Source organism: Microcaecilia unicolor, chromosome 9 (assembly GCF_901765095.1).
Source record: "Microcaecilia unicolor chromosome 9, aMicUni1.1, whole genome shotgun sequence".
Taxonomy (NCBI): Eukaryota; Metazoa; Chordata; class Amphibia; order Gymnophiona; family Siphonopidae; genus Microcaecilia; species Microcaecilia unicolor.
In genome coordinates, this window is record NC_044039.1 from 210,164,903 (window position 1) to 210,180,301 (window position 15,399).

Here is a 15,399-nt window from a genome sequence, read left to right on the forward strand (position 1 = left end):
AGGATCCTGCCTAATAGTATTCTGAGGATGGATAGTAACATTGGTCAAGACAAGGTACCATGAATAAACAGGGCAAAAGGGGAAGATGAAGGCAGGAAACAGAATAAAGGTGATGCTTGAGAGGACACTTCAGAAGGGCAAGCACAAATCGGAGGTGGAAACTTACTCCAAAGAAAAAACAAATGAAGCAACTGATTGATGAGGTGGTTTGGTGCAATGGAGAGTGACGTGAGATTGTTTGGTGTACCATGAGTGGAGGGAAAGAGAAATGATAGTGAAGGTTTGAATACTCTAAGTGATGGAGAAAGTACAAATCAGAATTTTAAAACCAGTACACTAAGGAAAGCAGAACTAGTGTGAAGGTCAGTGGAAAAAGGAAATGGCATGAGAAGACTGGGGAGGATGATGGATTTGGATTTAATTACTTGCTTTTCAAAACCCAAATTAAGGGCTTGATTAACAGGCATTAACCAGTTAATATGTCATGTGCATTAAGAGGGGCATTTTCAAAATGAAGGTCAAATGGCGAAATAAACATTTATCAGAAAACATCTATAAACGCAATTCCATAGTGGAAGAAAGAACTAAACGTTTTCCAGTATTCAAAAATACATAAAAAAAAAAACATTTAAATAGAGGTCGCACTGCAGACATCATAGATGTTCAGAGATAAATGTCTCCACCAATTGGAAATACTCTACACAAAATGTGTGATGGCGGTACTAGTCCCTGTGTCGAGAAAACATTCATGTCAGTAGTAGGAAGTTACCTCCAAGTTCAAAATGTGCATATATACCTCTTCACATGGAAGAATGTTCATCAGTGTATATAACAGAAATCCACAAAAGCGGAGAACTCTATCGTCCCACGAGGGTGCACAGACTGCAAAGAAGAGTGGGTGATGGACCATGGGTTCCAGAGACGAGAGATAATCTTGAATTTAAAAAGTTTCTTGATAAAAGACTTGACACAATGCTGTGTTTCGGCTACAAGGCCTGCTTCAGGAGTCTTAGATTATGAAAAAATCTTATCTGGACTTCAAAATTCCAATTGTGGAATGCTTCCGAGTTGATTGGGTAAAAAGTGTTCTTGATAAAGATCTTTGGGTGGTAAGCTATCAGGCTTATTTTCGAAAGGGAAGGACGCCCATATTCTGACACAAATCGGGCGTCCTCCCGAGGTCGCCCAAATCGGCATAATCGAAAGCCGTTTTTTTTTTGCGTCCTCAATTGCTTTCCGTCGCGGGGATGACCAAAGTTCACAGGGGCGTGTCGGCAGTGTACCGAAGGTGGGACGGGGGCGTGGTTAAGAGATGGGCATCCTTGGCCAATAATGGAAAAAAGAAGGGCGTCCTTGGCCGATAATGGAAAAAAGAAGGGCGCCCCTCACAAGCATTTGGTCGACTTTACTTGGTCTTTTTTTTTCATGACCAAGCCTTGAAAAAGTGACCGAACAGACCAGATGACCACCGGAGGGAATCGGGGATGACCTCCCCTCACTCCCCTAGTGGTCACCAACCCCCTCCCACCCAAGAAAAAATATAAAAAAACATTTTTTCCAGCCTCTATGCCAGCCTCAGATGTCATACCCAGCTCCATCACAGCAGTATGCAGGTCCCAGGAGCAGTTTTTAGTGGGTGCAGTGCACTTCAGGCAGGCAGACCCAGGCCCACCCCCCCACCTGTTACACTTGTGGTGGTAAATGGGAGCCTCCGAAACCCACTGTACCCACATGTAGGTGCCCCCCTTCATCCCTAAGGGCTATGGTAGTGGTGTACAGTTGTGGGGGGGGTGTTGGAGGGCTGAGCACCCAAGGTAAGGGAGCTATGCACCTGGGAGCAATTTGTGAAGTCCACTGCAGTGCCCCCTAGGGTGCCCGGTTGGTGTCCTGGCATGTAAGGAGGACCAGTGCACTACAAATGCTGGCTCCTCCCACGACCAAATGCCTTGAATTTGGTCGTTTTTGAGATGGCCGTCCTCGGTTTCCATTATGGCCGAAAACCAGGGTCAACCATCTCTAAGGCTGACCTAAATGTTGAGATTTGGGCGTCCCTGACTGTATTATCGAAACGAAAAATGAAGCCTTCTTCCTCAAGTCTGGTGGCCAGAACGCTCCAACCTCTGTAGCTGGTGGCATCCCGGGGACACTACCACTAGCTAAAGAGGTTGGAGATTTCTGGCTGCCAGACCGGAGGAGTTGGTCACCAGCCACAGCAATGGAGGTGGCTAACTTTATTGGGGGGGGGGGGGGGGGCTGTTACCGGGACCCCAGTGTGTTCTGTACAGAAAGAAGTGCATGTCTATTTTTATTTTGCCAGTGTTTTAGTACTTGCTAAGTTTAATTTCTTGGGGTTCCCAGTTCAATTTTCATTTGTATTTGTGATCCTTTGTTTTTAGTTTGTGAAGGTCTGTCTGTGTTTTCTGTGTGAATAAGTCATTTAAAGTTGCTTTATGTATGGTAGTAATGGCAGGTGGGGAGGGGCAGAGAAGAGAGGGGATCAGGGGCTCCCTCCTTAATTTCTGTCCTGGATCCCAGCATGTCTAAAACCAGCCCTGTCCTTACCACCCTCTCTGTGGGGCTTAACACACACAGCATACACTTCAATGGCACAACAAAGCCCAACCATCCTACCCCCGCTCCCCGTCTGCCCATTTATTCTGTTCACACTGCTAAGGAAGTATCCCGTCTACCAGCTAGAGCCTGTGAATGCCTATAAGGTCACTGTCCCTATCCAGGACAGACTTCTTGGTGTTAATACAAAATGCCCAACTAGATCCCTCAGCAACTTTCCTTACCCATGCCTAACCACAGTAGCACCCAGGGTAGTATATGAATAACATGGGTGCTATTGAAAATCTGGAAGAAGGAGCGAAAAGGGGAAGAAATTGGAGCTGGTGGTATAGACAAGAGGTGCCAATACAGAGTACAGCTATGTACCGCCTCCATTCTGAGCTCTAATTATAAAAATAGAAGAATATACCCATCAAATTAGAGCATTTTTTTAAATGTATGCATTTCGATTCTACCGTATCACCGCCCTCAGACAAGTTACTCATTTCCAGCTATGAAATTCCAGGAACCAAACTGCCAGGTTTGGATATGGCTGAATGATGTAGAATCAAGCTATTGGGATGTTATCATTCAAACCACAAAGATCCAGATTCTCAGAAGGACAGATCATGATAAATAGCATAAGCAAGGTTCAAGTACTTGGAGGAGAACATGAATGATGGGAAAAAATGCAATAAAGTACTATTGTAAAAAGTTTGAATACCCAAAAAGTAAAAATGTAAGAAAATTAAGCCAGTGCCAGGCAGACTTCTACGGTCTGTCTCCTGAATATATTTTTTTTACATTTGTGCCCCACGCTTTCCCACTCAGAGCAGGTTCAATGTGGCTTACATAGTAAGGATTACAGAGTATTGATGATGAAAAAATAAGTTAAGTATATCAGAATAAAAAGAAGTAAGTAGGTAGATATGGACAAGAGTGAAGGGTGTAGGAGAGGTGTGAGCATTGGAGGAGAGGGGTAGATGGGTAGACAGATCTGGTTGGGCTGGAGTGGGCTTCAGCAGCAACTCCAGTAGTTGAAATTTAAGCCAGTGCTGGACAGACTTCTAAGGTCTGTGCCATGAAAATGGCAAGGACAGCAAGTATACATATGTCATATGCTATGTAAGCATTTTCTTCCATTTTGAGTGAGTTGTACTGAAGGGGTTTCCCCATTTTGTGTTTATGGCTTAAAAAAGAAAGCTTAGTCCATCTGGCCCTTTTAGGTTTCTTCTTATTACTCGCAGGCACTGTATGCCACATAAAGCAGTACTTCATTGGTCTTTTCTCATATTAGAGTGTTTGTTCTTGCATTCTATTATGCTTTGCTTTCCATTATTTTCTGTGCAGGTAATTTTTTTTTTCTTTCTAGGTATGTCACTTGATGGGTTTTTGAAAAGTATGAGTACAAAGAAAGCAGCTCAGCTGTGGTATGATGAAGCAAGACAGATCTTCACTGCTTTTGACATGCGATGTAAGCATGCTTTTGTCTTTAAAAAAATCACTGCATGCAATCTGTGGTTTATAGGCATGGGCTGTCATTTGAGATGAATGTCATTTCCTGATAAGAGTGTGTTCTTCTCAAAATGAGCGTACATCATCTACCAAATTCTATAAATGGCATCTAAAGTTAGACGCACAAATGTGCAGCCAGTTATAGAATAGGATCAATTTCACTCATAATTAGCTAGTTGTCACTTAATTGGAGATAAGTTGCAATAATGGGCATGAACAGGCACTAATTAACAGTTGCGTGTATAATTGATTTAGGCCCCTACTCTCTAACCTGTGAGCCCTACTTCTCTTGTGGACAGCTGTAAAGAAAGGTGTTAACATAGCTGACTATTCCTACACACACTTTATAGAATATCTGGGGGACAGTGTGCAATCTTTAAGAAAATTGTGCACTATTAACTGAGGTTTGGTTAGGAAAAAAAAGAGAAAACTTGAAATTTTCTGGCTGCCGTCCCTAGTGGTTTACTCTGAATGAAACATCAAGTTGTAGCATCAAACTACCGTTTCTGGGACTGCAGCTAAATCTTATTTTCAGAAAGCTCATGACAAAGCCCCTCTTGAGAGACTCCTGATGAAATTGAAAATGGATAGGGGTTAGTTTCCTATTCTGGTCAGGGAACTGGCTAAAAAATAGGAATCAGAGAGTAGGATTAAATGGTCATTTTTTTTTTTCTATGGAGAAAGAAAGGTACTTAGTTGTCGGGTCCTTTGAACCTGAGTAGTGGGCTAGATGATGATGTTGTTGCCTTGTGTTTAATGTTTGTGAGATCATTATGCAAGGTCCTAAAACATACAGATGTGAAATACTTCCTACTTGCAGATGATATCCAGAGTCTCTGCCCAGTGTCTTATGATACTCGGGAGAGTTGAAGAGGGAAAATGCAGTGCAGGAGAAGCTTAATGGTTAGAGCACTGGCTGAAAATCAGGAAAGTGCAGTTCAACTCCATGGCTGCTGTTTGTGATCCTGGACAAGACACTTAAGGCTCCATTGCCTCAAGTACAAACTTGGATTGTAAGCCGTTTGGGTACACTTATGGGCTCATTTTCGAAAGAGAAGTCCGTCCATCTTTACATAAATCGGAAGATGGACGTCCTCCAAGGGACGTCCAAATCGGTATAATGGAAACCTAATTTAGGACGTCTCCAACTGCACTCCGTCACAAGGACAACCAAAGTTCAAGGGGACGTGTCGGAGGCGTAGCGAAGGCAGGACTTGGGCGTGCCTAACACTTGGATGTCTTTGACCCATAATCGAAAAAAAAGGACGTTCCTGACGAACACTTGGATATTTTCACCCAGACCTGTTTTTCTTACGAATAAGGCACAAAAAGGTGCCCGAAATGACCAGATGACCTCCCGTTACTCCCCCAGTGGTCACTAGCCCCCCCCCCCCCCTTCAAAAAACATCTTTCAAAATATGTTGTGCCAGCCTCAGATGTCATACTTAGGTCCATGACAGCGCATGCAGGTATCTGGAGCAATTTTAGTGGGTACTGCAGTGCACTTCAGACAGGCGGACCCAGGCTGTCTCAGGGGTCTTGATATGAGAGTCTTAAACACTGACTGTCTTTAAAAAGACGCTCAGCTTTATTTCCTTTTTGACGCTGAGCGTCTTTTTAAAGACAGCCAGTGTTTAAGACTCTCATATCAAGATCCCTGAGGCAGGCACTTTGCCGAAACACGGTGCCGTGTCGGGTGCTATAAATAAAGTTTTTCTACTGTATCTCCGTCTTCCTGTTGTCTTTGGAGGTGCCTTGCTGGTCTCACTACTCTTATACTGGTTTACCACAACAAAGGCTATCAATTATAGCTTGTGCAGAATAGGGCAGCAAGGCTAGTGGTGGTGAGGAGGGGTGTCGTGGAGAGATCACATTTCACTGACAAGGCAGACATTGCAATTCAGTACTTACTAGTGGCTAGTAAGATAATATTACAGTTGCTGGTTGCAAATGGATTAGTGTCAAAACACAAGAGTGGTGGTTGGCTTGTGTGCCAGGGACAGCATTGCAATAAACAGGGAAAGGTTATTTATGATTAACTGGGATAATAGTGGAATGGTGGAAAGAGTCAGAACAAGGTTCTTTTCAGTGATGGGCACCAGTGTATTGGACTGCCTTGATGGAGACAGTTTGTGCCTGTGTAGATTAGCTGCAACTCTTGTGTTTGCAGAGACAGATTAACATTAATGGTTGAAGTCAGAGGAATAAATTAGGTAGCAAGTGGTTATTATTGAGGCTCATTTTGGGGGTTAATTGAAACTGAGTTGCTGAAGTAGCAATGGGAATGAGAGATGATAGGGAAGTGGGTATTTTTATTGTATAATTTTAAGTGAACGTGCAGGAGAAAAAAGTTAAATCCTAAGCAGTTGCAAATGAGAGTTTATTAAGAACTAGTAAAAAATGCCCGTTTCGGAAACCAATGAAACGGGCACTAGCAAGGTATTCCCCCCCCCCCCCCCCCCCACCACCACCCTCCCTCCCTTCCTACCTTCCTTGCTCCCTCCCGAGTTCCAGACCCCCCCTCCGTCCCTCCCTACCGAGTTCCACACCCCCCCCCCTGTGGCTGTCTCCCTCAGTTCGTTGCGAGTTTCTTCTTAAACCTTGCAGCGCTGTCCCCGCTGCTGTCCCTGAATCTCCCAGCTGCCGTCGGCATACATGATGTGAAGGGGAGCGTGTGAAACGGGCGGTAGCAAGGTTTTCCTCGAGGGCGGTGGAACGGCGAGCGTATTTCTTTACTGCTGCCCCTGCATGGCTCGCGGTTTTGTGGAAGTCGTGGCTTGTGCCTTCCCCGGGCCGCCCTCGACGTCATCGCGTTTTGACACGAGGGCGGAGCTACACTGCAGGCCAGCCAAACCGGATATCTCTGAGCCTCAAGTTTCCGGTTTGAGGCTTCAATCGAACGTTGGAGGTGCCTTTTATATATAGAGATGTGCAGTCATTTGAAGCCTAAAGAGAATCCACATACGTAGAGAACTCAATAGATCCCACGGCACGTAAAGTGTAAACAAAAAGGTGGGAATATGAGCCAGGCTATCCAATAATTGGACCTGAAGTTAAGTTTAAAATAAACAAAATTTAATAATATTCAAACAATAACAGCACAATTCCACATTAAAAATGATTCGAGACAACGTTGTGTTTCGGCCGGATGGCCTACATCAGGAGTCTTGTGGCTAGTGACGATGATAAAATATGATCATCAAGTGACGTGATGAAGAGAACTCAAGTCACGAATGAGAAATGTGCAGACAAGGATTTAAAAATGGTCTTTAAAAAGACCATTTGTTAAATGATCCGTCTGACGCTGCAATTGTTTCTGCAATGTGCAGCGTCAGATCATGTTAATGCTGTGGCAGGAAATTCAAGTTTTAAAACTATGGGGAAAATGATATGGAGACAAACTAATAAAGTTAGCTTCTTTTTCTTTTTTTTATTCTATCTGTGTTTATCAGTATCCTACAATTCCTCTTTTAAACCCAATCTTTGTTATCAAGCACAGAGCAAAATAATGGCAGTTACCTAGAGAAATGTCCTCTTCTCTCAGAAAGAAAGGAGACTGTTTGAAACAAACCCTTTGAAGCTAATTCAGTAATCACATTACCCTTAGTAACCTTTGCAAATATTCTACTTCCTCACACCTTAATTAACACCTATCTCAAGTCAGTAGCAGTGCTACCTTTCCTTTTATTACTCTTGGCTGTTAAGTTTCTACCTCTAGAGAAAGTAATAGCACTTATAGATTTACTTATATGTTTGAATTGGATATGGGTTTTGTACACTGCCTTCAACATTGTATCATACTGGGCAGTTTATACATTTAGTAAATATTAAAAGGCCCTTTCACTAGAGCTTAGTGTGCACTAATGGACATTAGTGTGCACTAGATGTTGTGCATCCTATTTTATTCCTATGGGCCACATAGAACTTAGCTCATGTTAGTGTCCTTTAGCGCACACTAAGCTTTATAAAACGGCTCCTAAATTAAGAGTTTTGTATCATGGCTTAAGTTTCTTCATACTTTAAAAGGGAGGTGAATGTGTGTTTTCCATTTTTTTTCTTACATTAAAAAAATAGGTATTTAATGCTATAACTTTGTTATAATGTCTTTTTGGAAGTAATTATGTATACATATTTTTTGTGCATAAACCACTGATTTGTGCTCATAAATGGCCTCTTACAAAACTACATCATGCATAAAAATGTGTGCAGTGCATGTAGATGCATTCATGTATGTGACTTTAGGTAATTCCAGGAGAGGATTTTGGGCAGAGCATGGACAGGGTCACAATTGACGCACTCATTTTATAAAAATCATACTTAACACACTAACATTTAGGCCAGCTCCAAAGCAGACATAAATATCGGCAACCTCAATCTAAATGCTATTTCTTCATGATTTGTGCTAGCATTTTGTAAGACAAATAGGCACTTCTATGCCTTTATAAAATAGAATGCAAATAGACATGTTTTTGCCCTTCAAACACAGACAACATTTATAAAACTACCCTCGTAGTGCTTTTGCTGACCACAGTTTTTTCTTTATTTGTCAAGATCGAGGATTTTTAACCTTAGATGATTTCAAGACTGCCTTCAGACTTATCCTTCCACATTTTTCTGAGCGCATGGTAATTGAAGCCTTCAGGTATGTTGGGGGATTTGGTTGATGTTTGGATTTCTCACTCTGCCCACGAGACAATGGATAATTCTGCCTGTAAACCGGGCGGCGGTATAATCCACTTCCAGATTGGCTGTGTCCACTACTATACTGTTCACTTTTAGTCATGAAAATCATTTTTAAGAAGTTATCTTAAATTTGCACCCACTTTTTATAACAGTGTACACTTTGGCATTTTGCTTTTTCAGTTGATATGATTACCTTCTGTTTATATATTTACACTGAGAGATATCTGGGCCCTAAACTCTGGAACAGCATCTCAAAAAAGATAATGAGGTATATTTTCAAAGCACTTAGCCTTACAAAGTTCTGTGGAACTTTTTAAGGCTAAGTGCTTTGAAAATGAGCCCGATAGTGGAATTAGAAAAGGTGTAGAGGAGGGCGACAAAAATGATAAAGGGGATGGGACGACTTCCCTATGAGGAAAGGCTAAAGCGGCTAGGGCTCTTCAGCTTGGAGAAAAGGCAGCTGAGGGCAGATATGATAGAGGTCTATAAAATAATGAGTGGAATTGAACGGGTAGATGTGAAGCATCTGTTTACGCTTTCCAAAAATACTAGGACTAGGGGGCATGAAATGAAGCTACAATGTAGTAAATTTAAAATGAATCGGAGAAAAGATTTCTTCACTCAACGTGTAATTAAACTCTGGAATTCGTTGCCAGAGAATGTGGTAAAGGCGGATAGCTTAGCGGAGTTCAAAAAAGGTTTGGACAGCTTCCTAAAGGAAAAGTCCATAGACCATTATTAAATGGACTTGGGGAAAATCCACTATTTCTGGGATAAGCAGTATAAAATGTTTTGTACTTTTTGGGGATCTTGCCAGGTATTTGTGACCTGGATTGGCAACTGTTGGAAACAGGATGCTGGGCTTGATGGGCCTTTGGTCTTTCCAGTATGGCAATACTTATGTACTCAAAACCCATCTGTACTCTGAATCTTTTCCCCACTAAATCCATATCCCTCTGTTTTCAAAACTCTGTATTTTAAACTCTTTTGTTTTAGGCATCATCTAAGCAGTTTATAGGAAAACTAAAACAAACATATGTTATTGTGTTTGTTTTAGTTTTCCCATGAACTGCTTAGATGATGCCTAAATGAAGCCCATTGCAGTATTTGAAATGCTTTGAATGAATAAATAAAACTATTGACAGTTGATCTTTGAATCTTGAGGGGCAGCAACTTATTGAGTTGTACAATCTAAAAGAAATAATGTAGGAAAGTAATATTCAGCCAGAGGCAATCAACATTTTCTTTTTTTTCTTTTTTAATTAAGCAGAAACCATCTAACACAATAACAAATAAAGGTACTGATACGTGACCTAGGCTTTTGCATCATCTGTTCCTTGATAGCCTTTTAAGATTCTTTTACTTGCTTTGTTATACTACTTTTTAGCAGTTTTATGTTCTGTTCTATCTTGAATATGTGTTGTTTATGTTCTACTTTGTTCTACTATTCATACCCTTCTTTTGAGGGTCTTTTATTTTCTTCTTGGTGGTTGTTTTGTTTTGTACTTGTTCTTCCATTGCTACTGATGTTTTTGTTAACTGCCATAATATCACTGATTTGTCGGTATAACAAATGATCGCATACGTAAATAACTTGAGCCACAGACCACTCATTAGAGGCCAACTTACAAAATGAATCCCCCAAAACTCCTTGGGCCCCGGTTGCTAAGCTGCACTAAAGGCGCTAGCATTTTTAGCGTCCAACCATATAGATGCCCATAATATTCCTATGACTAGTATTCAGGCATACATCCAATTAAAGTAGTGAAGGGAATGTATAGTCAATCACTTTCAAAATACTCAACTTCACATCAATTACATCCTTATTACCATTTATTTATTTTTATTTATTTTACACTAGTAAAAAAGGCCCGTTTCTGACACAAATGAAACTGGCGCTAGCAAGGTTTTCCTCGGAGTGTGTATGTTTGGGAGAGTGTATGTGAGAGTGAGTGTTTGAGAGTCAGAGTGAAAGTGTGAGTCCAATCCATGCTCCTCTGTCACCTGGCCCCTCCATTCATCCCTATCCAGCAATTCCGCTGTCTCCCTGAGGCCTGCCCTGCAATCCATATGCATCCATGGCCATCTGTCCCCTCCATTCATCCCTATCCAGCAAGTCCCCTCTTCCTGAGTCCTGCCCTTCCAATCCATGCCCATCCATGCTCATCTGTCACCTGGCCCCTCCATTTTTCCCTATCCAGCATTTCCCCTCTCTGCCTGAGGCCTGCCCTGCAATCCATATCCATCCATGCCCATCTGTTCCCTCCATTCATCCCTATCCAGCAGTTTCCCTCTCCCTGAGTCCTGCCCTTCCAATCCATGCCCATCCATGCTCATCTGTCACCTGGCCCCTCCATTTTCCCTATCCAGCAATTGCCCTCTCTCCCTGAGGCCTGCCGTGCATTCCATATCCATCCATGCCCATCTGTCCCCTCTATTCATCCCTATCCAGCAATTTCCCTCTCTCCCTGAGTCCTGCCCTCCCAATCCATGCTCCTCTGTCCCCTGCCCCCTCCATTCATCCCTTTCCAGCAATTGCCCTCTCTCCCTGAGCCCTGCCCTCCCAATCCATGTCCATCCATGCTCCTCTGTCCCCTGCCGCCTCCATTCATCCTTTTCCAGCAAGTCCCCTGTCTCCCTTCCATGACCCCCCCTTGCATCCATGCTCCTCTCTCTCCCATGTCCCAGCCTGGCCCGCCCTCTTCTCCCCCCCCCCCCTTCGCATCCATGCTGTCGTTTCTCCCCTGCCCTTCCGCTCCCATTGTTGTACTTTAGTGGCCACCCTCTTCTCTCCCCACAACATGGTTTTTTTTTTTTTTTCTTGTTTTTAAATTTACCTACGTGGCGGTTCCGGCAGCGAAGCGTCAGGGAAGGAGGCGGCGCTCTCGACGTCTAGGTTTCCCTTTGCTGTGTTCCGCCTTCTTTTGACGTCATCCTTGACGTCAGAAGAAGGCGGAACACAGCGAAGGGAAGGCTAGATGTCGAGAGCGCCGCCTCCTTCCCTGACGCTTCGCTGCCGAGCGTTGCGATTGGTTGAGAGTCATTGCTCCGCCCTCGACGTCATCACGTTTGACGCGTGGGCGGGGCAGACACAATGCGATCTCACCCCCTTCACTTAGAATGTTGGCTAACTAACAGAGGCTTCATTAGAACGTTGGAGGTGCATTTTATATAGAGAGATTTGTACCCCGCGTTTTCCCACTCATGGCAGGCTCAGTGCGGCCTACATGGGGCAATGGAGGGTTAAGTGACTTGCCCAGAGTCACAAGGAGCTGCCTGTGCCTGAAGTGGGAATTGAACTCAGTTCCTCAGTTCCCCAGGACCAAAGTCCACCACCCTAACCACTAGACCACTCCTCCACTGTTGCTACTATTTGAGATTCTAGATGGAATGTTGCTACTATTGAGATTCTACATGGAATGTTGCTATTCCACTAGCAACATTCCATGTAGAAGTCGGCCCTTGCAGATCACCAATGTGACCGCGCAGGCTTCTACATGGAATGTTGCTAGTGGAATAGCAACATTCCATGTAGAATGTCCAATAGTAGCAACATTCCATGTAGAATCTCCAATAGTATCTATTTTATTTTTGTTACATTTGTACCCTGCGCTTTCCCACTCATGGCAGGCTCAATGCGGCTTACATGGGGCAATGGAGGGTTAAGTGACTTGCCCAGAGTCACAAGGAGCTGCCTGTGCCTGAAGTGGGAATCGAACTCAGTTCCTCAGTTCCCCAGGACCAAAGTCCACCACCCTAACCACTAGGCCACTCCTTCACTCCAATCAGAGGTGCTTTAATAGGATCATCAGACCAGCGTACCTGTCTCTATAATGGCTAAAAATATTGTGAGCCAAGCAATTTTTTTTAAAGAGACGGTATCGCAATCCTCATCAATCCCAATTTTTAAATTTTTACTTATTTTTTCTTCATATCATGCATTTAAATCATTTATCCTATTTATCTTGCTTTTTCCATAGTTCTTATTATCTTTAAATTCCACATTAGTACTTAGCTTTTCAGCCGCAGTAGATAGTATACGGTGGAGACCCAATATCACCGACATAGATCCATGTTTCGCACACTGCTGTTTCAAGGTAGTCTCCTGCAGAGTAAATTATAAAGGAAAACTTAAAGCTCATTGTTGTTAAAGTATATACGCCCCGATATACGATCAAGTCAATACCGATCTAACCTTTGTTTTTCTTTATATGCGGTTTCTAAAATGGCCGCAGAACAGTTCGACTGAGACTAATATAGTCACGTTATTCTTACGTCATCTACTGCGTCAATTAAACTACCTGGCTGAACAGTTGTATACATGGCAATAGTTATAGATACTAGATAGAAACACACAGATATAATTAATTTAAAGAAGTGTCATCCAGTCAATTTCACGATTGAGACCAAGAGGCTCAACAGAGTTCAGAGTGAAAATCCAAAATTGCTCCCTATAATTCAGTAGTTTCTCTAGATCACCACCCTCCCACCCCTCTTTAACCTGATCTGATGATCCTCTTAAAGCGCCTCTGATTGCTAAATTGATGTGAAGTTGAGTATTTTGAAAGTGATTGACATAATATTCCTATGGGCATCTACGTTGTTGGCACATGCTAATTTTTAGTTTGCGCTAAAAACGCTAGCACACCTTAGTAAACCGGGCCCCTAGACTATTCCTTCTATGCCCAGGAGCAGAGACCAGAAGAAAGACAGTCACTATAAACAGTTGCTTCATTGTTTATTATTTTACTGGTACATAAGCACATAAGCACCGCCATACTGGGAAAAGACCAAGGGTCCATCAAGCCCAGCATCCTGTCTCTGACAGCGGCCAATCCAGGCTTCAAGAACCTGGCAAAACCCCCCAAAAAAACATTTTAATAATGTTCAGTGGACTTTTCCTTCAGGAATCTGTCCAAACCCCCCTTAAACTCCGTAAGGCCAGCCGCTGCCACCACATTCTCCGGCAACAAGTTCCAGAGTCCAACTACACGCTGAGTAAAGAAAAACTTTCTCCTATTTGTTTTAAATCTACCATATTCTAGCTTCATCTTGTGACCCCTGATTCTATTATTGTTTGAAAGTGTAAACAAACACTTCACATCTGTCCGCTCTACTCCGCTCATTATTTTGTAGACTTCTGTCATATCACCCCTCAGCCGCCTTTTCTCCAAGCTGAAGAGCCCTAACCTTCTCAGCCTTTCCTCATAGAGAAGTCGTTCCATCCCTTTTATCATTTTCGTCACCCTTCTCTGCACCTTCTCCAATTCCTTTATATCTTTTTTGAGATGCGGCGACCAGACTTAGACACAATATTCGAGGTGCTGTCGCACCATGGAGCGATACAACGGCATTATAACATTCTCGTGTTTGTTTTCCATCCCTTTCCTAATTATACTCAACATTCTGTGCGCTTTCTTGGCCGCCGCAACACACTGAGCAGAAGTTTTCAATGTCTTGTCAATGATGACTCCCAGATCCCTTTCTAGGTCTGTGACTCCTAACGCGGAACCTTGCATGACATATCTGTAATTCGGGTTCCTCTTACCCACATGCATCACTTAGCAGTTCACCTTCATAATCATAATGTCATACATCTATGCCATAACACCCAATAATTAGCTTTCCATCCCCTTGGATCCCACTGGGCTTTTTCTTTCACGTTCTCCTTCCCCACATGAACAAGTAGAGGATCCTAATCCATCCAGAAATGAAATATTTCTCTTTTAGCAATTTGTAACAGTTACAGTTAGTTATTTTTCTTATATTCCGCTTATAATTCTATTTGCATAGTTCAAAGCGGATTACAGAAAGACACTAGATCACAAAGTGTCTAGGATGTAACATTTTCGTAGAGAATATAACAGAATTAACACACACTATTTCCTTTTCATATACTGAGAAAACAATAAAGTCTTTAGGCCCGTATTAAATGCATCATAAGGTAATAGAAACCATAATTTTGTAGGCAAACATTTCTAAAACTTAGCAGCCTTATACACAAACAAGCATATAAAACGTTTCTTCCCAGAGATGCCCTTAGGATTCGGAAAAATGAACAGAAGAAAATTACGAGTATAATATAGTTCTCTTCCTAACGCATAATATACTAGAGAAATTAGATATTGTGGAACTAATCTTTGAGCAATTTTCCATAATATACATCCTAATTTAAAGTATATCCAGGCCTCTACTGGGAGCCAATATAATTTACAAAAATAGAGCTAGCAGAGTGTAAATAACAAAACAGTCCTTCTCAAAACAAAACACTCCTCTGTGTTCTACTGTTAAGGTATTGTGATGTTAAATTGGAGGAAAAGCCTCAAACAAGAGTAGAAAACTCCTTTGTTGGACTTCAACTTAAGGGAGCTTCTACCTAATCATCATAGGCTAAAAAAAACCTCCTAACTTTTATTATGTGTCTCCTGGCACTCAAATATGTAAACATGCAGGGATCACTTAACTTAGAGCTGTATTGTCACTGTGTCTCACAGCCACGGCCCGACTCTGGCCGAGTTTCAACTCCTGCTTCAGGGTACCGTGGTTTCTGCAGTTCGATATCTATAAAAATAGCATAAGTATTACCTTCTAGTAGTGACATTATGACCCAACATTCAATATCAGTGCTTTCCTTACTTAACGTGCTCTGTC

At 42.4% G+C, this 15,399-nt stretch overlaps 1 protein-coding gene across 1 annotated transcript in view; it reads left to right on the forward strand.

The window, feature by feature from the left end:
- Positions 1-15,399, forward strand: part of EFCAB11 (EF-hand calcium binding domain 11) — a 91,898-nt gene that overhangs the window by 8,493 nt on the left and 68,006 nt on the right. The window contains exons 4-5 of the mRNA XM_030214483.1: positions 3,923-4,024; positions 8,617-8,707. Coding sequence (XP_030070343.1) covers positions 3,923-4,024; positions 8,617-8,707 — 193 coding nt within the window. The remainder of the gene's footprint in view (positions 1-3,922; positions 4,025-8,616; positions 8,708-15,399) is intronic.